Source organism: Nesoenas mayeri (genome assembly GCF_963082525.1).
Source record: "Nesoenas mayeri genome assembly, chromosome: 7".
Lineage (NCBI taxonomy): Eukaryota > Metazoa > Chordata > Aves > Columbiformes > Columbidae > Nesoenas > Nesoenas mayeri.
In genome coordinates, this window is record NC_137551.1 from 1,738,191 (window position 1) to 1,762,577 (window position 24,387).

The following is a 24,387-nucleotide window of genomic DNA, read 5'->3' on the forward strand; positions in this document are numbered from 1 at the left end:
GCTGAAGGCTTTTATACCAATAAAGACTGAAGGCAGCGGTGTTGCGAGGTGTCTGTGGGCAGGAGGGTGGCAGCGGGTAGGGATCTGCCATGGGTGGCACCAGGAGGGAGAGAGGCTTGAGCTCCCACATCCTGTGCCAGAGCCACGGGGACCAAATGGCAGCACTTCCCCAATGTGCCGGGTGCTGCAGCAAGTCCCTGTGCCCCCCGGCACACAGCACTGCTGGCCCCCAGCTGCCCAAACAGGCCTCAGGTTGCTCTGTGACCAAAGCCTGGCCATGGTGACTCCCAGCAGCAGCTCAGCCCCCATCACCCTGCTCCAGGACGCACTCACAGGTGGTGTTGGAGCTCAGGGACCAGCTCACAGTCCCCAGGTCACCACTCGCACACAGCGGCCGTGCCTGCTTGGGGAGCGCTCCTGCACTGGCCATGTAGACTCATAGAATGGTTTGGGTTGGGAGGGACCTTAAAGATGGTCTAGTTCCAACCCCCCGCCATGGACAGGGACACTCCGCTAGACCGGGTTGCTCAAAGCCCCGTCCAGCCCAGCCTTGAACACCCCCAGGGATGGAGCATCCACAGCTGCTCTGGGCAGATGTCCCAGTGCCTCACCCCCCTTGTGGTGAAGGATTTCTTCCTTATATCTAATCTAAATCCCCCCTCTTTCAGTTTAAAGCCATCACCCCTTGTCCTATGGCTAATCTGAGGTGGGAGCCTAAGGGTCAGGAGGGCTCAGGTCCCACCAGAGGCTCCAGAAGACGGCAGCAGAAATGAAGCACGACAGCAAGTGCTGTTACTGCTGCTCCACTCCACCCTCCTCTGGTTCTTTGAGCCCCGGGGCTGCAGGGCGGCAGTCACCGCAGCTGGGGACACACAACCAGACACCGCGGTATTGCAGGGCGAGAGCCACACGTGTGCCCTCTCCCAGAGCCTACAGTGACACCAGCCCAGGACACACGGAGCCGCCAAGGAAATGGTAACAAAATAACTTTATTCTGCTTTATCAAAAGAAATTAACACTGTGCATGTAAACTTGAACATAGGTATCGTGTTTCCTTAAAGAAGGTGTGGATCCAGCGGCCGGCCCCTTCACTCACAGGAGCACATGGGCCTTTCGAGCAGAGAGAAAAACCAGTTCAAAGCCACGTTCCCAGTTGCAGCCACGTCCCAGCTCAGAGAGAAGCAAAGCCCAGACTGGGCTGTTAAAGCCGCGGTGATTCCCGCCCCTTGCACACCCGCTCCCGAAGCCACGGATGGAGGCTTTGCAGAAGGCACAGAGCATCACGCACACCATGCTGCAGGTTTGCCAACCCAAACCAGCCCAAACCAGGGTGACAGCCACTAAATCACAATCCTGCACCCAGCCGGGCAGCCGCAGGGAAGCCCAGTCAGGCCCAGACCCCAAGGGCTGCAGCCCCTCCTTGCTCTGATCGCTACACAGCTGTGCGCTGCCTCCTTATTGCTTCTAGTGCTTTCCCTCCCTCCTGTCACCTCCAGGCTGGCAGAACCTCCCCTGTCCACCCAGCCGGATGCCCAGGGTTTGATGCCAGCCCCAGTGAGCAAACACAGAGACCAGCCTGCATCCCCTCCAACAGTGCTGCTGTTCCGAAAGCCCGACTTCATCTCAGAATTCAACCAAAGTGGCCATGTTTCTGCTGCTACACACGTGCTGCAAGCCAAGTGACACCCAGGAGCTGGAGGGTCAGAGATGTGACTCCCCATTCCCGCAGGTGGAAGGAGACCTTGAGCTCGCACATCAAATAGCACTTCAACCACCACAGCTCCGAAATATGCTGCCATGCCCTCTCTGCCCGGTCCCCTTTCCCCGGGGGACACCGCAGGGTCCGGTGGTGGGAACACTCTGCCCCGTCCTCTCCTGCCCTCGGCCCCGGTGGCATCGCTCTGCCCGGCCTGCTGGCTCCGCTGCCTCCACCCCGACACAAACATCCCATCTGCTCCCTGCCCTCCAGCGTCCTGCAAAGGCTGCTCTGTGCCAGGAGGGCACTGCTCATCACAGCCTTCGGCAGGTGACGACACAAGCAGCCCTACGCAAAAGCTCGGCTTAGTGCTCCCCAGGCTGGGATCTGCAGGGCACACACCTGTAACACATCCCCTGTGCATCAGGTATGTGCAGCAAAAGATGGAGAAACCTCTCCTGGTGACAGCAAGAGCACCTTCCTCTTGTCCTTGGGGCAGGAGGAGGCACCATGATCTCCCGCCCTGGAAGCCAGGACTGGTGCTCAGCACCTTCAGTTGGCCTCTCTGGGGCAGGGTCCCGGTCCTGTGCTTCTGCAACATCTGGGTTTGAAGAGGAGATGGTATCTTGGAGCAGAGCACCAGCTGGGCCTTGGGAGGATGCAGACAGATGTAGGACAGAAACACCACCTGAAGCTGCTGCAAAGTCCCACAGTCAGGTATTAGCAGGAGCAGGAGAGTCAACACAGCCCTGCTCTGCCCCAGAGAAGGAGGAGAATCAGCCAGAGCAGGAGCTGAGACAGCATAAGGCACCGTGTTACCAGACTTCCTTGAGGAGAGATGCTGCTGTTCTGAGACGAGCCCCATAGGACAGGAACACAGCACTGGAAAGCCAGAAGCCCACACAAATCACGTAGGGAAATCATTAGCAGAGGCGAAGCTCAGGCCATAAGTTTTGAGCTAAATGTTTCACCAGCGCAAAAGCTAAGCACGTCCCTTCTCTTGCTCTGAGGCTGCAGACGGTGCCAGGGACAGATCTCAACACCCACCGGCCCGTCCGGTGAGCTGCGCCAGGGCTGAGCACTGCACATGACTGCACCAAGGGGACAGGGAAGCGGGGTGACCGCAAGATGTCCCAGCTGGTGGAGGAGAGGCCATCCCTGAACGGGTGGTGGGTTGAGAAGCAGGCAATGCTGCTGTGCTGCCAGCTGGGGGATGCCCTTCCAGCTCAACCTCTTGCCAGTTGCTTCCCCAGCCATCATCTTCTGCAATCACCGCACAACACAACGAGGAGCAGGTCCTAGAAAGAAGCGAGTCCTCAAGGCAGACGGGAGGACAGAGGGAAAGAGGAAAGCAGATCCTACTAGCAGATGTTCCCCGAGCGCAGCTTTCACCCTGCAGTGGCACGTGAGGAGCAGCTGGATTTACAATGCATATCAGAGAAAAGAGCATCCTGCCAGCACTGCTCGCGAGTCAAAAACCTGCACCACGGCAAAGCCTGGCCAGTGACCAGAGGGCCAGCAGGACGCTCCCATCGTGGCTGTTCAAGGACAGGTCCCAGTTCTTCTTGGAGCGGTGGATTTTGCATGGGGGAGCAGTGAGGTGTCAAACATCTGCTCTGCTGCAGAGCGGGGTCCCTTCACTCTTCTCTTCCCCTTCCCTTGGCCAGCAAGGCAGAGCAGTGGAGGTTCAGTCTCCTTTCCCAGCTGAGAAGATCTCCAGGGAGGCTGTGGGGTCTGAGCAAAGATTTCCCAGCTCTGTTCCCAACCCGCTGCTTGGAGGTGTTCCATGCACTCTGAAATCTGCTTTAGGGTGCAAGATGAAACCCAGCCACCCCGCCGAAACGTACCACATACAGTCAGTCCCAGCCAGCCAGTGTGAGGCTCTTGCTTGGAGAGGGGGAGTTACAGAAGCCCGTTACACATCGCTTGCTCCAAGTTGTTATCTAGTGCCACTGCCTAGAGGAAAGAAGATTATGGCTATGCAGATCCTATTCAAATAACCTATTCTGCACCAAACCGCTCCTCGCCAGGCCTGAGCACGAACACGCAGCCTCCATGGGCCAAGGAGAGCCCACTCCACTGGAGTCCTCAAGATAGCGATGGTAGAAACCTGCCTCAGAGTCCACAAAGCAAAGCTTCCTCAGCAGGACGAAGGAAACCTCTTCACTCGGCCTCAGCGAGGAGCGCTGGGAAACGACCAGTGCGCAGCAACAGCACTCAAAGCCACGCTTCCAACCTCCAGAGGAACGCTTGCTAAATAACTGCACCTACTGCGGAAGGCTTTCCTGGTGTCTGTCTTTTAATATTCCAGTATAGGTATGTTAGTACAGGATTATCCCTCATTTGGAAGCACCAATTTAATAGGGGAAGAAACGGAAGAGGCAGAGCACTTGCAACGTGTTGCTAGGAGAAAAATCAACCCAACTGCCACCTACACACAAGATGTCCACGCATAAGCCGCATCTGGCGCACCAGCACAAGGCAGCATCCCCATCCACAGCTGGGCCAGCTGTTGAGCTACACCGGGTTATCCTTCCACCTCTGTCAGCCAGTGTTTTCCTTTGCTGTGAGGTGGCTTTCCGCAGAGGGCTGCGGGGCCTCCTGTGAAGGGAGGCTGGTTTCTTGGGCAGTCCTCACATTGGCTTGCTGGAAGGCACAGGAATCCAGAAACACGTTGGGGATGCGGTCACCAAAATACAGCTTGCTGTTCGCAGCTATCGCTTGGTATTTCATTAGTTCCAGATACTCGGGGGTAAGTTTCAGCTACAAAAAGAGAAACCAGATACTGTTAAGACACAACCTTCCGGGCCCCACATCGTATGATTTCATCGCAAGCAGTTGCTTCCTGGGATGTGGGCTGTTAAATCAAGTGTTTTCCCTGTGCTGCCCACCTGAACAGAATCTCCTGTGCGGAGGGGAAAGAGTAAGCAAGTCCTCTTCTGACCAGCTTTCAAGTGCTCACCTTGTTGGAATCGGCCAGTTTCCGAGCAGTGTAGTACTCTGCATCAGCTTTTGCTTTCTCTCTTGCTAGGAATGCAGCATCTAAAGCAGGGGAAAAGAAGCATTAGCAAGGGAATAGCCCCATCACATCGAGCAGCTGAGGCTTTGTCCCATGCCGGTGACACTGACACTCCTTGGAGAGGCACCTGCAAGGGGCGGGAATGACCCCAGTGCAGAACTTTGCACTAGTTTTTGCAGGACAGCGATGTCTGTGGGCCCAGTTCTGAGGTTCCTCTACCTGCCACCACCCTGGGCTGAAGATGACCCCAGCAGCACGGTTACCTTCAATCTCAGAAATGCGCTTCTCTGTTTCCTTCTCCATAATCTTTTGCTGATAGTGAATCCTGGCCACCTGCGCCGCCTTCTCTGCCTCTGCAATCACAATAGGCTCAGCTCAGACATTCACTTCTCAGGGCTTCAGCATCAGTACCCCGACCCCAGCACCTGGTTGCAAGCAGTTTCCTCCTTGTTGGGATCCTACAGCACCAATTTGTACTCCAAGCACAGAATCACAGAATCACAGAATCGACTGGGTTGGAAAAGACCTCAGAGATCATCGAGTCCAACCCTTGGTCCAACTCTAGTCTGTTTACTAGATCATGGCACTAAGTGCCACGTCCAACCTCACTTTAAAAACCTCCAGGGCCGGCGAGTCCACCACCTCCCTGGGCAGCCATTCCAGTGCCTGACCACTCTCTCTGTAAAGAATTTCTTCCTAATATCCAACCTAAATACAGTTACAAAAAGAAAACACACTGCTGATGTTGCCAGAGTTGCACTGGCTGACATCGCTTTTGCAGGTGTGATTCTCCCTGGCATTTAGGGACATTTAGCTTCAAGGCCAAGCAGTTTTTCTGGCAGAGCTGTTACCTCTTGGCCTTGCTGTAGGACAGAGGCGTTTGCTGCTCTGGGGAGGGACATGGGACGTAGATGCAGCAGCACAAACACTTCTATTTTCCACATGCAGCCTGGCCATGCTCCCTCAGGGAGCTGCCAGCGATGCAAGAAAACCTCCTACTCCAGCTTACTGGGAGATGTAGGAATAGAAATGCAGTCTGGCCCCGTCCGCTGGTACTCCCAGCAGGTGACATACCAATGACCGCTTTCTTCCGGTCCGTCTCTGCCTCCTTCTCCACCACCTTCTGCTTCTGGGCTGCGATCAGCAGCTTGGTCTTCTCAGCCTCCCTGCAGGGTGAGAAACCACAGCACATGGAAACGGAGCTGGGGAGCCGCTCTGCAAACCAGGGCAGGGGGACAAGAAGCTGAGCAGCTGCCAGCACCACGTCCTTGCAGCCGTGAATACCAGCTCTGTCTCCAGCTGTACGAGCACAGGCGTAGCCAGCAGGTCATAGGGAGGCTCATTCCAGCTGTTTGGCACCGGGGAGGCCACAGCTGGGTGCTGTGTACAGCCTGAGGCTCTCGGGAGGAAGGAGACCAGTGCTGGGCGCATGGGAGAGGTTGGATGGGAAAGGCTGGGGGAGCCGGGCTTGCTCAGGAGGTGATTGGGGACCCAACGGCATCTCCCCTTGACCAAAGGGGTCCCGGAGACACCGCATGTGAAACCCCAGCCGGCCCCAAGGAACCAGCCCATTCCCATGCGAGTGGAGGGGATCCCCGTTCCCAGGGGTGCCCTGGCTCACCCACACACAGCGCCCAGCACCCTGCTGCAGAATTGGTGCTGTTTTGGGAAGGGGTTGTGACAGAATGCCTCTGCAGGTACGTATCACACTAAAACCTGACTGCAATTCTGTGAGTTTGCTGCAGGACACCTCAGGGGTGAGATGTCGATAGCCCTGAATGCAGTTTATAAGTCTTGTACAGGTTCTTTACAGCGCATGGGTGTTCCTTCTATATAAAGGACCAGATATTGACTCTGTACATGCTAAAAACCACCTCTGTGAAGGGCTGAAAGGCTTCAAGGTGAAGGAGCAATGGAAATGGAGAAAGAGAATGCGTGAGGGCACTTAGCCAAGCACACACTGGCTAGAGCCCACCTCTCACCAAGTAAGAGCTTCCTAATAGCATTAGGTCTGTGCCGCACCCTCAAAACCAATTAATACACTTTTATGTACAGCTACTCACATTAACTCAAAATTTCTTCGGATGGCTTCTGGGATTTTGGGTTTCGTAACACGCACGGCCTGTTGAAAAATAAAAAAGTGAGTGTATTTTAAATTAAATGTTTTGATGTAACTCTGCAATGTCTTCGCAAAACTAGCAGTAGTGCTCTGGACATTGATCCGAGACCGCCCATAACAGTGGGGTTTGGACTGGGAGGGGTTGGACAGACGGACACGAGGTTCTCAGGACATGGGGCAGTGCCAGGGTGGGTTATGGTTGGACTCGATGATCTTGAGGGTCTTTTCCAACCAAAATGATTCTAAGTAAGGCCCGTGGAGCAGACTGCTAAAGATGTCCTTTGTTAGAAGCAGCTTAGCTCTCCACCCCAAAGACTCTTTAATCACCAGACACCACTTCCCAAAGCACTGCTCAAAAAAGGGGCTCACAAACCAAATGAAATGAAATCACAAGAGCGAGACTTGCAGGACTATGAGCTCAAGAATGGGCTTTCCAGGAGAAAAGCTTGCAAAAGCGACCATGCCGTGAAAGACATCACGGTGAAGACCAAGGAGAGCAGCAGGACACGGGTGGCAGCTGCAATCTGTCGCTGTTTGTGATTGCAGACCACCGAGCATGATGTGCGTGGTGGTGCTGACACCACAAGTCGGGTAGAGGCCAGAGACAGCTGCCAAGCTGCTCTGCAGAGCTCTCTATGTGCAACATGAGGGAAACACCTCCAGAGGTAGGACCAAGAGCTAATGCTGCACAGGTGGCACACTGTGTGGCTCATTACTGAGTTTTGGGAGGTGCAGATTGATGCTCCACAGCTCTATGATTGCTTCACAATCCTCCTGCTCCATCTCCACTGTTAAGTTAGTGCTGAACCAGCTGCTCGTCTCTGGGGTCATTAAATCTGCAAAGAACCAAGGGGCTTCCACAGAGGGGAACGGGGTGCGGACACGTCCAGGCAAGCTTCTGTATGCGAGAAAAGGGACCGTTCCCATGCAACAGGCCCCAGGCTGTCCCCGAGCACTCTGTTTAACTTTATTCCTGCCAACTCATCTATCTACGCTCCACCTTTTGTGAGTTTCCTGTTTGCTCTGCAGCTCAGTCCTGTCCTCCTTAATCCCAGGCCCATAATTCTCCTGTCAGCATCCCTCCTCCAAGCACCTTGACCTCAGCACCTTACCCCTGCTCCAGCTCACTCTGCAACCAGACTTCACCTCCCAAACAGATCTTGCTTCTAAGATGTCCAGCAGAGCGCCCCTCCCACTCAGCTTTGCTCATCAGTGCCAAAACTTGCATCCAACACCCTCCAGAAGCACCCGGCCCTGCTGCCCTTCCGGCTGGTCACAGACTGTCAGGCTGCCGTCACCATTTCAGTTAAGAAAGTTCTGCATCAGGGAACTTGGAGGACTTGTGAAGGTTTCATATACACTAAATAACTTTAATAAACCTAGAAATAAATGCTACTAATTTCCCCTAACATCACCTTTTCAATATCAAGTTGTTTTCTGTGTCGCTTGTTTAAGAAACGACTTGTCGGTGATCTCTGACTATGCCCAAATAAAGGATTATTTCCCTTAGAGCTCGCAAAAAATTAAATTCTAAGTACACTTAAGTACTTCACTGCAGGAGCTGGGTATTCCTGACACAGCACCATGGCAGAGGTGTGTGCTGAGGCACAACTTCTCCAGAGACAAGGGTGCAGCTCTGCTTTGAATGGGAACAAGAGGAACACGAGCGCAGGATCAGAGTCTACAAGAGATGAATCACTTGCCTCGCTAGTTCTGGAACCTCTTCAAACTGTTGGGCTGGTGCACTCAGTCCGGGCTCATGTAGGCAAGAATATCCCTCAACTTTCAACCAACAGTGAATGCCAAATTGGAGATGGGATGGCACTCATTGAAGACCTAGCTCTGTAGTTAACATCTCCCAACAAAGAACTGTGAGCTTTATGCCCTTCTGCACCCTGAGATCAAAAAGGGCCTTTACATTACGACGATAATTCTGATTGATGATGAGCCTTCATAGGAAATCTCTCTGCAATGTACACTGCAAGTTAGCTTGGATATTTGGAAGAGCAGGTGCCATCTCAATTTCTCTGTGGTAAGACACTGTGGTTTACCAAGCAAGCCTGTGCACAAATGAGCCACAAAGCAGAACGCTATTTATCGCAGCATTTCACGTGCTGTGCATAGCCAGCCTGGACAAACGTGGCAACAAGAAAAGCAACACAGATCTGGCCTCACTCATCCCTACAGCAGAAATCTCCAGAGATTGCCAACTTCACCCTCGCAAGCCTCAGGTGTATTTTGCACAGCTGGTTGCCTTGAACTTCAACATGCCAAAAAGTCAGTGTGTCCCATACCCCCACTGAGATTAAAGATGACTTTCTAACATTAAGTGTAAGCAGAAAATCACTTAAGATCTAACATCCTTCTCTATCTCTGGCACAAATGGAGAAAGGAGGAAGATTTCCTCCTCTTCAGTTACCGGTAGGAACAGCACTGGCGCACCCAGCTCTGCAGGGGTGCCCAAGGTAGCTTGAAGAAAAACATTACCTTGCTCTTTGCAAATTAAATGCAATTCCTGCAGGTCTGTGGCCTAAACAGTCATTTTCTCTATCCTACAAGTCCTCCCCTAACATAAAACAAGCATTTAGAAGCGGTCCATATCACAGGGACAGTCTTCAACTGACAAAGCTCAACTCAAGGCTCAACTGTTTCACATCGTGTAGAAAACTGAAGCAAGAAACCTCATTGATCTAGTGAAAGGTGAGCAAATTAGAGGTGGAATAAAGAATAATGTTCGTTAGGGAATGAACCTACCTGGATAGTGAGACCTGGTGCCATGACATTGAGATCCTTCTGCAGGGCCAACTTCAGATTCTCATCTATCTGGTCTGTGGAGAACAGGAGAGAGATCACTTTGCTTATCATTGTTTCTCCTTAAGCCTCTAGGGACCTGTGGGACCCAGCACCAGCTACTGAACAAACACATTTTGTCACTTCCAAGCTCCAGGAAGATCCTTCCACAGAAATGGCCAGTTAGGAGAGGATTAAGCTGCATGTATTACCACAAAATCCCCTCTGACTACAGATATTTGGCAAATCTGAGTACAGCATTCAAAGAGTTAGAGTCTCTTAATGTTAAAACTCTGACAATCAATCTTCCATAAACTGATTTTCCCCTGCTCTGCCACTCAAGAACAAACGTGGTGCTCTGATGGTTTTGGGGGCACAGGTGTGTACCAAGAAGCAGAACATTAGCTTTGCTAATTCCTAAAGCACTGCTACCCCCTTGTGAAAAAACCAGAGCATTGCAATGAACTGACAGCACATCCCTTCTGGCTCTCACTGGCTAAAAACAGCCACAAGGAAGCTTTTAACGTAAAAACATCAATTCAGCAACAGAATAGGGGCCTAAAAGTAGAAGTGGACAAGACAAAACTGTCAGCATAGTGAAGGTCAATTCAGCAACAGAATAGTGGCCTAAAAGTAGAAGTGGACAAGACAAAACTGTCAGCATAGCGAAGGCAACAGGCACGACCCCATGCATGTGGCTACTTTGGGCATCCAGAATTCAGTTCTAAGCGGAAAAGCACCGAAATCAAATTCCCACATGCAGATGTGGAAAGACAAAGAAATCTGAACCACTGAAGTCACTTGGGAAGTGTCATATAGATACATAAGGAGGTGGATTCTAGACTGTTTGCTCACAGGAGGCTGCTGGAACATATTCCACAGCAGAATAGGGAGATCACATAGCCCTCGGAGGGGACACCCACTTACCGAACAGCTCAATGTACACCTCCTGCAGGGTATGGGCGCTGCAGAACTGATTCAGCTCGTGATGGATTTTATTGAAGATCAAGGTCTTATCGTAGTCCGCGGTGTAGTTTCTCACGATATCGTACACTGAGGGGGCAAGAGAATTACCAGAGGTCACCACGGATGCGTATTGCCTTCCGCAATGCCACAACTGTGGAACGGCAGCTCTGGGTATCAGGAACGCGGCGCAGCACCGGGACGGGTGCCGGGGGGATCTCCATCCTCCGGAGCTTGCAGGATGAAGCCACAGCTGCCCGGCGCAGCAGGGAGAAGCCTGCAATGAATGGGAAGGAGGGAGGGCAGAGAAACCTGCAGACATCCTCTGCGGTGCTGCTGGGATTATACGACTTCAAAGAGCGGAGTAATTACAGCAAGATATACTGCACAGTCCTTTTTTATGATCTGCATACAGAACAGTCAAGCCTGACCAGGACCTGCATGTATAGGAACTGATACTACTATAAAGTGAAAACAAGTATCATTCCCACAATTTTAACGTTCATTCACCCTTCAGTGCCTCATTGCACCAGTGTTCTGCATTAAGCTATGCTGCTGGAAATAAACAGCTGTCTGGGTGTCCTGGTTTTGTTAAAAACAAGTTTCTCTTGTAGTGAATGTGCCTGTCAGCTAAAGCTTCATATGAGCTGCATTTTCCTGGAGAACCAGACACATGTTTTGGTGAACACAGCAATGGAATGCGAGGTTATTGATAAGCATGGATGGACATCTCGCCAGAGGGGCAACGAGAAACAGGTGACCAAGGAACTGACCAACTGTGTATAACATCCCATTCACGTGAATACTGCATAAAAAAGTGGGAGAGCACGAGATCTCGTCCCTTTTCCTCTTGGCCGACATTAGGAGAGGACCTTGTGAGTCGTCCCTGTGAACTGAGGCCAGTGACAGACTGAATCCAGCTCCGGTTGGCTGCAGAGTCCAGTCCAGGACTTCGGGTGCCGGCTCTGCAGTCGCTGGGACTTTCAGGATTGGTTTTGTAGGTTTTGTATTATTTTCTCTATTCTTATTAGTAGCATTAGTAAAACACTTTTAACTTTTCCAACTCTGTTCTCTCTGTCCTTCTTTCCCTCCCGATCGCCTGTCCTGAGTGGGAAGGGGGGAGAGGGGCTTAACAATACATCTGCCAGGGTTCTATTGTCACCCCGCAATCTAAACACTGGACTCCGGGTCTTTTGGTTTGGCAGCTGGTGAAAGAAGAAGGTACAAAGCTCCTCCATAGGCTTTGCCTTTGTAATTTTCCCAGGAGCTGAGCTGACCAGCACCTGCGGATTTGTGCCGTGTAGTTCCATGGGTGTCTCCCCTGCAGCAGCAGGAAACAGGATGGATTGAGCACCCAGCACATCTCTAAACGTACAGGGCAGAAGCAAGCCTAGAACTGGTTTTATCTTTGCAAACCTGTGGCTCTTTGCAAAGCCTGCACACGCACACGCAGGGAACCAAGCACTACAGTACTGGGAACCAGAAGAGTAGCGAGATAATGGAGAATGAAGTCTTGCAAACCAAGAGCAGTCACAGTGCTGCTTGTTGAAACAGGATGGGAAATACCTGCATACGGCGCCAATTTATTCACAACTTCTATTCGGTCAATGTAGATCATAACGCCGCCGCTGTAAGCGAAAAAGAGAATGCAGGAATTATTACTGCAGCCATTAACAGTGGACCATAATTAAAGCCAAGGCATCTTTTCCCGTCTTTTACTAAATTCTGCTATGTTTACCCAGAACGATTCTGAACTTCTTGAGCATTTTGCAGTTAGATGGCACCAAACCCCGAGCTTTGTACAGACTGGTCTCTCTCTGCATAAACCAAAAGCGTCCTCCAGCAAGTCTGCAAAAAGCCCTTTCGCTTCACTTATCTCCTGCTTGGCCAGCTAAAGGAAAACATTTCTGAACAGGAACGTAGCTGCAACCATCAGAAAGGGGTGACCAGCACAACAAAGGGAAAGCAACAAGGACAGCAGATGGCACATTTTAAATAGAAAAGCCCTTAGTTTGATTTCATGCGTTCACTAACTCCGGCAGGAACTCGACAAGGTCTCTGTTAGAGAGGAGGAAACAAAGCGCTTTAATTCACATTCCCTGCATCAGTATCATGTTGCAAATATCTCTGCAGTAACAGCGCAACCATGTGCAGCTCTTGTCTCAAGAGTGTATTTTAAAAGCATGACACTCATGATTTGATCCTCAGGGCAAAGGCAAATTACAACCAAGAAGCTTTAGCAGAAACGGTTTAGACAGCTGATCCCCACAAGCAGATCTCACACTGAGTCTCTGTGGTGTTTTAACTCAAACCTATTGCCCACGACAAGCTTGGTTTCTTCTTTTGCAGACCTTAATCACTTCAAAGCTGCTACATCTGCACAAAAATCACCTGAACTTTCTTGGTTTGCAAACCCGCCTGCTGCATGGCAAGCTAAGGCCTGAAAATGTTGTCGATGGGCTGAACTTGCCTGTTGGAAGGGACAAGCTGGCAGAAAATATATTTGTGGCTAAAAAGAGACTTAAATCCCAGCGAGATACTACTATTAAGAGTATTAATCCCTTTTTCACTCAAGATTTCTCTTTACATCACGGTCATTCTTGCTTGCTCTCTCTAAAGAACCAGTCCAGGTTTATGGGTCCTTTATAGGTATGTCAGGTCACAGGAGCGGTTATAATAGCTGCGTATGTGTTTTTCTCATCTGTTCTGCATCCTGTCCCACCACATCCAATAAAACAACTGTTTCTCACTGCAAGTGACAGCTTTCTCCAGGCTGAACCAACCCAGGGACTTCAGCCGCTCCTCATGGCCTCCTCTCCAATCTCCACCAGCTTTGTAGCCTCCTCTGGACATTCTTCAGTAGCTTTATGTCCTTTTCTCCTGTGTCCCCAGCCCTGCACACGGTGAATGCTACAGGTGAGGCCACGCAGAGCGGGACAATCCCCTCCCTGCTTGCCTGGTGATGCTGAGCTGGATGCACCAGGACACAGGTCCCTCTCGGCTCATGTTCAACTGGATGCACCAGGACACAGGTCCCTCTCGGCTCATGTTCAACTGGGTGCACCAGGACACAGGTCCCTCTCGGCTCATGTTCAACTGGATGCACCAGGACACAGGTCCCTCTCGGCTCATGTTCAACTGGATGCACCAGGACACAGGTCCCTCTCGGCTCATGTTCAACTGGATGCACCAGGACACAGGTCCCTCTCGGCTCATGTTCAACTGGATGCACCAGGACACAGGTCCCTCTCGGCTCATGTTCAACTGGATGCACCAGGACACAGGTCCCTCTTGGCTCATGTTCAACTGGGTGCACCAGGACACAGGTCCCTCTTGGCTCATGTTCAACTTGCCGCCAACCAGAACCCCCCAAATCCTTCTCCATGGAGCTGCTTTGCAGCATCTTGTTCCCCAGTCTGTATGAATAGCCAGGGCAGTTCTGTTGGTCAGGCAACAGCTTCAAGGGAACAGGTGCCATCATCATTTCACATGGTGCAGTGGGGATGGCTCTCTGGACCTTGCTGCTCTAAACCCAGGAGCCAGACTGACCAATAGCCCTCACCTCATGGCGGCTGCAGCTTCCTCACAAGGGGAGAAGGGGTAAGCGCTGAGCTCTTCTCTCCGGTGACCAACGACAGAACCCAGGGAACGGCAGAAGTGCCAGGGGAGGGTGGGTTGGTTGGACATGAGGAAAAGGTTCTTCACCCAGAGGTGCTGGACACTGAACAGGCTCCCCAGGGAGGTGTCACAGCCCCAAGCCTCACACTGTTCAAGAAGAGACAGGACAACGTCCTCAGACACATGGGGTGACCTGCGGGGTGTCCTGTGCAGGGACAGGAGTTGGACTCCATGATCCTGGTGGGTCCTTCTAACTCAGGACATTCTATGATGCTGTGATTCTATCCTATGATCTTTGAGTGAGCATCTCAGACAAGACATCCTGTCAAACAGCCTGGTCCAGCAGATTTCAGCAAACTCCCGGGGTGCAGGAGGCTCCGTCCTGGATGGTTTCTGGCAGAGCGCCATGCACCGATTTGGGGTGATTCACACACCGTCTTGACCTGCAACTGTACAAACCCTCTCACCACCCACAGCCGCTTTACTCGCCCTCTGGCACCTACAGCTGAAGCTCAAGCAGCACTCGCTCTTCACACTTGGACAAGCCACTGCCGCCCTCCAAACTGCCTCATTTGCCACGGGCAAGCGGGTGACTCCCATGGGAGATTTCCAGTGCTCGCGACTCCCCGCCGCCGTTTCCACGGCCCGAGCAGGGTTGGGGAGGGAGGAACAAGAAGATATCCATAGTCTGAAGGAAGGATCAACACATGGATTATGTGCACCTGGGAGAAGCTTAAGCATAATCAGGCAGCAATAGGACAAGGTGAAAGCGTGCAGGGAAAGCTACAGGAGACTAACACGCACTAGCAGGCGTTTCAGTAAGACCAGACCAGGTTAGGCAATCAGAGCATGTAAAAATTGGGCTTAAAGGCCAGATCTGGTCTGTCTAGAGATACGGGGATTAACGCAATACATCCCCTTGCAATATTCATGCCGCATTTCTCCACGTGACCGGCTAACAAACAGGGACCTGTCCCAGAACAGCATTCCTCTGTGCTCCTGCCAAAGACACCTCTCGCTCCTGTGCAAATAAACATCTAGTGCTCGAGCAATACTTACAGTTTCTTGGCCTTGTAAATCCTTGTGCGATATTCTTTACAGTTCAGTTTATAAGAAAAATGCTAACTTTCCTGTGAAATATTTCCATAACACCATTTTCAACCCATTTTACTCCACAACTAGTATACTCACAAGTATATTCATTCTCAATTGATTCTTTGAGTCAGTCCTTCTGAGTACTTTGCTCTTGTAAAACTGGTTGATTGAACTGATTTTCCATCAGTTTTTGGACTTGCACTGAATGTATTCACTTAACGCTGTCACGTATAGATGGGACAGGTGAGGCAGAAATTGGGGATGAGACACCACACCGTCATTCAGAAACTTCCTAATGTCGATGAGGACACAGGGAAAAGGAACATGAATATGGGGGAAGACAAACCCAGCCTTTAAAATCTCAAGGTTTAATATATAATTGTAGAAATTTAAACTGTTTAGGGTCTACTCTTATAATGAACTTTGAACTGGGACAGTGAAACTTCAGATTTGACCCATTCGTTATTGATCAGCTCATGTTTTGTTATGGAAATGTAGACTCAAAGCTTTGGCTCGGAGCAGCTTTGATTCCAAATGTAGCAAATCCAGAAGCTCCTGCAGGAACACCTTAAAAATAAACAGGGCTACTGGGATCTTTGGCCTGAAGTGCATTCAATTATTAACTAAGAAATGCTTCACCAGCTGTTTGGTGTTTTAAAGCACGTTTATTACTCCACAACCACCTGCATTGCACAACGCTGAAATGCAAAAGGAACTTAAACTAACTCTACAGAATTAAACAGACTGTGCCATTTAAAAGACAGGAATACAGAACGTAATGAGTCTTACTCCTCCCTCCTGCAATTGCTTTTTGCTTGACCTAAAGCCTCTTTACCTGACCACAAACCCTGGCTGCAGCGCTGAACACCAGCATTATATATACAGACATGCCTGAAAGGGGTTTGAGACCCAAAATTAAAAGCAGTTAGGGCCTGGGAGAGCTTTACATTAATACCTGAGCACAAGTGATATCTGATGCTATAGGAATCATTCCAACAACTCATTTCAATAAGGGCTAAAAACCAGATCAAAATTAACTCCGCTTTATTAATGTTGCCACTAACTTTAAATTTCAAGATGGTTGTTTTTCGTCATCATTAAAATCATACTGAATTTTCTCCTTTTTTTTATTTTTAAACAGAAATATTGTTGAGTACCTTAAAGCTAAAAGGCAAATCACCAGTTTTGTATTTATTTTTAAAGAAACATATTCGGTCATTACTTTTACTTGTGAATGAACCAACACAACAAGATTGGCGCCTTCCCCTTCTGTTCCTGCTCCGCTTGTTAAAACTACACAGATCTGTGCTGACAACTTAACGATGAAGCAGGCAGGTGCCACCCATGCACAGCATTCGTCCCTATTCTTTCTTCACATCAGGTGAAACGTCCATTCCAAAAATGCCCAAACAATTCCAGGAGACTCATTTCCTTGAGCTGTATTTGAAACGAACCACCTCCCATCAGGAGGATTTCCATTCGCTATTTAGTTTTGCCCATCGCTGAGGTCAGCACTTGTATCGGCCATGAGATTCAGACTAGAAAACACCGCTAAACAGAGGGCAGTGTGGTATAAATTACAGCGTATGTGCCTTTACTGTCCAGTTTCTGTGTCCCAGGGCTGTAAATGACCGGCTGCAAACCACACGACAGAGCGCACCACAAGAAATACAAAGGAGAAACATACCTTGTCCCACAAGGCACATTTTTCACTTCATCAGTCTGCAACGTGGTCTGAAATAGAAAGACAAGCAGCGCTCACAAACCCTCTCCATTCTGCAGGAAGATCAAGCTGTGCCCAGACCCTCACAACCACAGAAGCCAAAAATTGAGTCAGAAATGCATCCTCTGCCTCTCTCCCAACTTTTGCAGGTGTGGGCGGAAGACAGACTTCTTTTCAACAACCTTTTGGGAGACAGAGAGGCAACTGTGCTCATTTCTCTGCTCTCAACTCCTGCGGCACTAAGACCTGTAGCTCTTCTGGGAAACAATTAAGGCCACAAACACAGACTGTCTTCCCAGAGCAAGACATCTCCTGTCCCAAGCAACACACCACACGCTGTGCAGATGCCACCAAAAGGACAAGTCCCAGCGCACAGCCGGGACTGCCACCTAAGGCAGAAGGAACCAAGGGCTTGGCAGGAGCTGCCGCTCTGACCATCACATCACTGAGGAAACACCCGTCATCCCCACCCAGCAACATCCCCACCCACATCCACTCCCAACCCGCCCTCTGCCAAGATGAGGAGGCACCGACCTGCACGGACTTGAAGGTGGTAACAAATGGGAGCATGATGTGGTAGCCTGGTCCGCTCGGGCTGGTTAACAACGCACCGCCCCTATAGAGACACAAGGAAATGAGGAAAAGGCGTAAGCAACTGCAAAATAGTTTCAGGCTGAGGAAGTATATTCAAACTGCCAGGAGTCACAGCCGCGGCAGCACAAATTACATGACTCCCCTGCACCAAATCTGCCAACAATTCCTCTACAAAAAGAGCTGACTGCGTATGATACTCGCCTGCTGCAACTCAGCAATCATTCGCTTCAGAGCTATAAGCAGTTAACTATCAGACAAGGCAGATATTGCTCAATTCTTCCAGCGTTGCAACATTGCAGAGGGTTTCAAGAACACACATTTTCCTCTCTAAACAGTTCACTGGTAACCATGGAAAAATCCAGCAGTTGATACAATGCCACCAGTTTGGATTTGCACAAGGCATTTGGCACAGCCCCTTGCCCAAAGCACAAAGAAAACCCACTGACAGGTGGTTAGAAGACAGAGGAGAGCTCTAAGTGACCAATCCTCGTAGCACAGTCGGGTTCCCTGCAGCGTCCTGCAAGGTCCTGTGCTGTTTGGCACACTTGTAACTAAAGGAAGGAGCGGTGCAAAGAAAACTGGCCCACAGTGGTGAGTGTGAAGGGTAGAAAAGACAGGGCAGAAAAACAGCAGAAATAGCAAAAAGTGCAGAAACATCGGTGCTTTTGGAGCAAAACCTAGTCATTTAGTGACCACTCGCTGTTGCAGACCAATGAGTTGCTCTAGAGATGCTATTCAGAGCAGCTACAAATCCCTGGTTAAACTCAGCCCAGAGCCAGGGAGAAAACCTGTTTCAAAGCAGCAAATAAAGCCTTGGGACAGAGGTGAAAGCCCTCTGTGTCACAGGGAAAAATCAATGGGTGCGCAGACCAAGAACTTTGGTCCTCTAAGCTTTGAAAGCCAAACTGTGATGCAGAAAAAGGGAGGAAGGAAAAGCAGCCCAGGCTTCAGAAAGAAGGAAACTCGAAATGGTTCCGCACAGAGTGTGGCCTCCCCTCTGCTCTGCCCTGGGGAGACCACACCCGGAATTTTGTGTCCGGTTGTGGCCCCTCAGTTCCAGCAGGACAGGGAACTGCTGGAGAGAGTACAGCGCAGCCACCAAGATGCTGCAGGGAGTGGAGCATCTCCCGTGTGAGGAAAGGCTGAGGGAGCTGGGGCTCTGGAGCTGGACAAGAGGACACTGAGGGGGGACTCATTCCTGGGGATCAATATGGAAAGGGGGAGTGTCAGGAGGATGGAGTCAGGCTCTGCTGGTGACAACCAGTGACAGGACAAGGGGCAATGGGTGCAAACTGGAACACAAGAGGTTCTGCTTAAAGATGAGAAGCAACTTGTTTGGGGTGAGGGTGTCAGAGCCTGGCCCAGGCTGCCCAGGGGGGTTGTGGAGTCTCCTTCTGTGCAGACATTCCAACCCGCCTGGACACCTTCCTGTGTAACCTCATCTGGGTGTTCCTGCTCCATGGGGGGATTGCACTGGATGAGCTTTCCAGGTCCTCCAACCCCTGACGTCCTGGGGTTCCGTGGCCCACACCCTGTGGTGTAAGCGAGCGGGAGCGACATGGTGCTCTGGAGGGGAGCTGAGGGGGAGCCCCGGCCGGGCAGGGGGGCGGCGGGCAGGCACGTACCTGTAGTACACGGCCAGGTGTCCCTCCTCCACCCTGTGGATGGAGCAGTAGAGGAAGAAGACGAGGAGCCCCGAGGCCGCTGCGGCTACGGCCCCGGCCTGGGCCATGCTCATCCTGCCGGGAGCGGGGCCGGGAGGGCGGCAGCAGCGCCTGGCCCGGGCGGTGGGGCTGGGCCCCGGGATCTTCGCGCTCTCTCTCCGCTCTCACGGCGTCTCTCCGCCCTTCTTCCAACAAACCGCTCCGACTCGGGGCCGAAGAGCCGAGCGTGCCCCGCAGCACCCCGCGGACCCGCCCCCTACAACCGCCCGGGATGCACGGCGGGGTTCCGCCCCGGGGCCGGCGGCGCCCAGCGAGGCCCGCAGGCCGCTCCCGGCGCGGTGGGCCCGGCCGCCGCCTCCCGGCCGCCCCTCAGGCCGCTCGCTGGGCGGTGACGGCCCCGCGCGCCCACGTGCGGCCCAGGCCCCGCCCCCCACGGCGCGCCGCGCGGCGCCCGCCGATGGCGTCACGGCCACCGCCCCGTTGCCCGGCAACGGCGTTCGGGCGGAGGCGCCAAGGCCGCGAGCAAGAGCCTCAGCACGGCGTTTATTGCAGACAGTTCTATTTAAAATATATATAATCTATACATTCATATTACACACCAGAGCAGCCGTGACAAAGCGGTGGGCGGGCAGCGCTCCCCTCCCTCTCCAGGGGAGGTTCCGTGGCACCAGGCCCACAGAGGGCCCTGCAGGTTGCCCAACGTGGCAACGGCCTGTAAAGCGCCGGTTGTTACTGCCCCCCACCCTTTGGCATCAACTCCATGAAGGTTTATGGAACAGCAGGCGATGGACGGCCCAGCTGCCTCCGGCTCCAGGCGCTGAAGGCCGCCGAGCCCCCTCTCAGCAGGCAGGCACGTTGGAGACAGCAGCACAGTCACCTCCTTGGGCTACTTCAGCCAGCTCCAGTCAAAACTCTGAAAGAAGCAGCAAGAAAAGTGCGGTAGTGAAGGGAACGGCTATTGGACGCACATTTCCAAAGGACGCTCAGTGTGAAAAATGCAGCTGTGATTCGTGCTAAGATGTTTAATGTTTACAGGTATAACCAAATGAGGCACGGACTCTGAACTCGGAAAAGGAAAAGGTGGTGAAGTTCTATGTAAAAAGTTATGAAACTTGTTTAGGAAGTTATATTGATAGAGGGAACTAACACTTTAAGGGTTAAGCAACTATATAATAAGGGCCTACTAACAAGCTAACATTTTAAACCACATTATTAATATCTAGTTTAGAGCTGTATGTAACTAATTGTGCTAAAAAAAGCAGGAGTTCATTAAATGCCGAGATAAGAAGTTCTACAGCACCAGCTGCAACCTTGAGGAGACAAGATAGCCGAGATTTACAGCAAAAAGGGGGCGCCAGTCTGGTTTCAGTCGGTTTGGTAGCTTGGGTTCCAGCCAGTTCCTCCTAATGAGCCAAAGGTAAAAAGTTCACTGTGACGAAGCTGAAGGAGCTTCATCCAAAGACCCCTAAAGACCCTTCCTCAAATTCACCAAGTGACACTGCGCAGGCGCAACAGGGGAGGGTCAAGGAGGGGAATATGTAAATGATTATCTGAGACTCATTTTAATTAAAAGCAGGAAAGGTCATGAATATGTACAGGCGTTTCTGGGGTCATTATGAATATGTAATACCATACTGTATTTAAGCACACTTCTTATTGTTAAAAGTGTGCGTGTTGGGCGGAGTGAATCCCCCGCGCACCCAGCGCTGTTTTGCTTATGCTCTAATGAACGCGTTTTTACGGAACACAAGGAAATGGATTAAATGTTGTTTATCCATAGAAAAAGCGTAAGTTATTTATTTCACTCAGCATCCAGCATCCCTCTCTACTCAAAGGATCATGTTGATCTATGGTAACAGCTGAAAGGTAACCTCACACTCTCACAACTCGGTTTGCCCTCAATACTAAGTCCCCCATGCTTACTGTAGTGCACACAGGCTGACGCACTCTGGAAATTACACTTTGTGTCTCCATAAAACCCCCTGCTGGGGTTCCTCCTGCCCCATGGGGCATATACTGGGAGGGCAAGAACACAAATGAAAAAATAAAGAATGGCTGCAAGTGAAATGTATGCAGTAATACAGAAAATGTTCCTATAGTTATTCTTTTTTCCTCTGTTTTTTCCCCAGGCAAATTGAAGAGGACAAATCCTATTTTCTGCTGCTTTCCTGTGCCCTGATGCGAGGCAAAGGGGAAAGAAATCAAACACAACAAAATGGGTGCTGATCTGCAGAGTGTGATTCCACAACCATGAATTAACCTTTAGGGTTAAAACATGCCAGAGACAGCTGCTGCGTCTTGGAGTGAGAGAGGAGATGACGGAGACAGAACACCGGACCAGGCTGCCCAGGGGGGTTGTGGAGTCTCCTTCTCTGCAGACATTCCAACCCGCCTGGACACCTTCCTGTGTAACCTCATCTGGGTGTTCCTGCTCCATGGGGGGATTGCACTGGATGAGCTTTCCAGGGCCCTTCCAACCCCTGACATCCTGTGATTCTATGACACAGATGATTAACAGGTAAGCAGCCAGTCGTACGGCTTTTTGTGCATCTCCAGCCACAGCACGGAGACAAGACATAAGGTTGTATTACACCGCTGATACCAACCCTGTCAGAACTCAAAGGCAAACAAAGCATTCATCAACCAATGGATGATGAGCAGGCTACACACAGTCAAGGCTGGTTTCCCCACTAACATAATTACTTTGCCTTCATCAGTAGCTACTTTCATTTCCCCATTCATATTGCTCAATCTCTTGCTATTACAGTGTTGCCTGCAACTTCCATTAATAAGCTTACATTTCACCATCCCACATAACTTAGTAACTCCAGTAAACTCTTAGTTCACTGTTTACTACTATTCGCAAACATTAGAACATGTTTATGAATTGAAGTGTTTAGAAGTGTTTAGAAGAGCCCAATTTCATCAGCCATCTCAGTCTCCCCAGCCCTCTGTTACTTGTTATTTCAGCAGTTAGAATTGGTGAGTATCTTCAAAACTTTTTTATCCCATGAGAACAGAAGTTATCCCTAAGGAGACCTTTAAGAAGCTTCTTGAAAATCCAAGTTACGGTGTATCAGTGGCTCTTTGACTTCTTTACGGGACTGCAATACATTTCTGAGACAATCTCACGCAAACAGAAGCTGTATGACTCTTCTCCATTATAAACAGGCTAATTTATATGTCTAATTGTCCTTTTCACATTATATTTATACAGAGGCTTCTATGCTACAGCCTCTAAAATTAGCTGAGACCCTCTTTTAAAAAAGACTGGTATTCTGTTGTGCTCTTCGTTCTTCTGGTATCTCTTTTCACCAGTAACTTACTGGTCTCAACCAGTAGCTCAGGACCAGAGTTTCAAATTGTGTCAAAGCGTTTCAGTGATTGTTGTCTATTTGTGTCATGTTTCTTGCTATTTCATAGGACCGTAGAATCATAGAACAGTTTGGGTTGAAGGGACCTTCAAGACGCATCCAGTGCCCCCCCTGCCATGAGCACAGACATCTTCACCAGCTCAGGTTGCTCAGAGCCCCATCCAGCCTGGCCTGGGATGTCTCCACAGATGGTTCATCTACCACCTCTCTGGCCAACCTGGGCCAGGCTCTCACCACCCTCAGGGGCAACAATTTCTTCCTCATGTCCAGCCTGAATCTCCCTCCTTTAGTTTAAAACCATCACTCCTTGTCCTATCACAACAAGCCCTGCTGGAAAGTCTGTCCCCGTCTTTCTTATCGGCCCCTTGCAAGTCCAGAAAGGCTGCAATAAGGTCCTCCCTGGAGCGTCTCTTCTCCAGCTGAGCACCCCAACTCTCTTAGCCTGTTGTCAGAGCAGAGCTGTTCCAGCCCTCAGATCATTTTTGTGGCTCCTCTGGACTTTTCAAACACTAATTTCTGCAAAGAGCCTTCTTAGGGCTCTCCAAAGCCCCACTTCTGCCTTGAGGAGAGCTTCGTTTAATGACCAGGAAAGGGCTCTGGACGTGGAGAACCCTGCCCACTCCAGTGCAGGGACACAAACCAGGACTCTCCAGTTGAGAATGGAACCAACACTGGGAGCAAGTTCTACCAGGCAGGGGTGCCACAGAACAGCCCACTCCACCACACAGACCGCGTGGCCGACACCAGCGTCAAGTGCCACCTTCCGTAAGGACAGAGTTGCTTGAGTCCAGGAGGAACAACAGACATCACACGGCAGCCACAGCCACTCACATCATCCAAAATGACCCTATTCATGGAGTTTCTCGCACCCCCAGAGGAACCTGCTGTGGCTCCTAACAATCAAGTCCTCAAGGATACATCCGACTTACCATCATGCTGTTGTTCTGCTCCTGTCTCACCTCTTGCAAGATACTATTAAAGAGTTCGAGGTAATTCATATTCTCTTCTATCACGTGGACAAAACTTTCCCTGCATGGAAAAGAAGACATATGATGACAGCACTTCTTAAAGGGTAATTCCCCCCACATTACTCATAGGTGAAAATTGTCTCACAGCAGCAGAGAGAAAAGAAGAAGCAGAAAAGGTTGCTCAAGCTTTCAGAAAAAAAAATCAACTGACTTCCAGCAAAATCCTCCTTAGAAAATGTGTATCTTCAGATCTCAGGTATTTCCCTCAACACTCAGAAAGACAGAAAGGGCCAAATGGTTCGATGCTGATGTTCACAGCCCCGACAAAACCAGCACTGCTGCAGGTCAAGGGCTGAGCAGCCTTTGAGGGGCGTCTTCCCTCCTGCTGCGCAGACTGGAAGCAAAATTGCTGATGAGGTGAAGAGGAAAACCCCTCAGCTCCTAACAGCTCTCTTATTCAGCCAGGATGGGCTGAGAGAGAGGGGCCTTAATAACCGCGTTCACCCCCAAGGTGCAATAACGTGACAGGCGAGAAAGGATTAGCACAGTGCTCGCTGATGGGGATCACAAGCTTTAGCCAAAAGTGGTGTGTGAAACTTGCTCAGGACCAGAGTTTCTGAATAAAGAGTTCAACCTAACTCCTGTTTTTTTAGAGCGTTAGTAACATATGAGTTACTGAAATGGATTTTTGGAAGGATTAGGAAAAAAAAGCCTACAACAAAAACCAAACCAAACCCAAAACCAACAAAAAACCCCAGCCCAGA

The 24,387-nt window shown here is 50.7% G+C and overlaps 2 protein-coding genes across 3 annotated transcripts in view; both read right to left on the minus strand.

The window, feature by feature from the left end:
• Positions 1 to 1,072: 1,072 nt before the first annotated feature.
• ERLIN1 (ER lipid raft associated 1) lies at positions 1,073 to 19,687 on the minus strand. Of its 2 annotated transcripts, XM_080347618.1 has the most exons (11): positions 19,243 to 19,687; positions 17,558 to 17,639; positions 16,988 to 17,034; positions 12,154 to 12,215; positions 10,552 to 10,677; positions 9,589 to 9,662; positions 6,779 to 6,837; positions 5,790 to 5,881; positions 4,979 to 5,068; positions 4,659 to 4,738; positions 1,073 to 4,459 (listed from the first exon to the last, which is right to left on the minus strand). In XM_080347618.1, exons 1-11 carry the CDS (start codon positions 19,353 to 19,355, stop codon positions 4,241 to 4,243), a joined length of 1,044 nt encoding a protein of 347 aa, XP_080203744.1. In that variant the 5' UTR covers positions 19,356 to 19,687; the 3' UTR covers positions 1,073 to 4,240. The 2 variants fall into 2 exon arrangements, with proteins under 2 accessions (XP_080203744.1, XP_080203745.1); XM_080347619.1 differs by lacking the exons at positions 17,558 to 17,639; positions 19,243 to 19,687 and adding an exon at positions 15,397 to 15,592 and having other exon boundaries at positions 16,988 to 17,037.
• A 147-nt stretch (positions 19,688 to 19,834) lies between these two features.
• CHUK (component of inhibitor of nuclear factor kappa B kinase complex) overlaps positions 19,835 to 24,387 on the minus strand; it is a 28,371-nt gene continuing 23,818 nt past the window's right edge. Inside the window, exons 20-21 of the mRNA XM_080348046.1 lie at positions 23,585 to 23,684; positions 19,835 to 20,194 (exon numbers count right to left, since the gene is read on the minus strand). Of these exons, the coding sequence (XP_080204172.1) occupies positions 20,168 to 20,194; positions 23,585 to 23,684 (127 nt within the window). The 3' untranslated portion in view covers positions 19,835 to 20,167. The remainder of the gene's footprint in view (positions 20,195 to 23,584; positions 23,685 to 24,387) is intronic.

Coding starts and splice junctions, on each gene's coding strand:
- ERLIN1 (XM_080347618.1), bottom strand. CDS start 19,355: ATGAGCATGGCCCAGGCCGGGGCCGTAGCCGCAGCGGCCTCGGGGCTC. Junction 5,882..6,778: donor CGAAGAAATTTTGAGTTAAT/GTGAGTAGCTGT, acceptor CTCACCCTGCAG/GGAGGCTGAGAAGACCAAGC. Junction 4,460..4,658: donor AACTGGCCGATTCCAACAAG/GTGAGCACTTGA, acceptor CTCTTTTTGTAG/CTGAAACTTACCCCCGAGTA.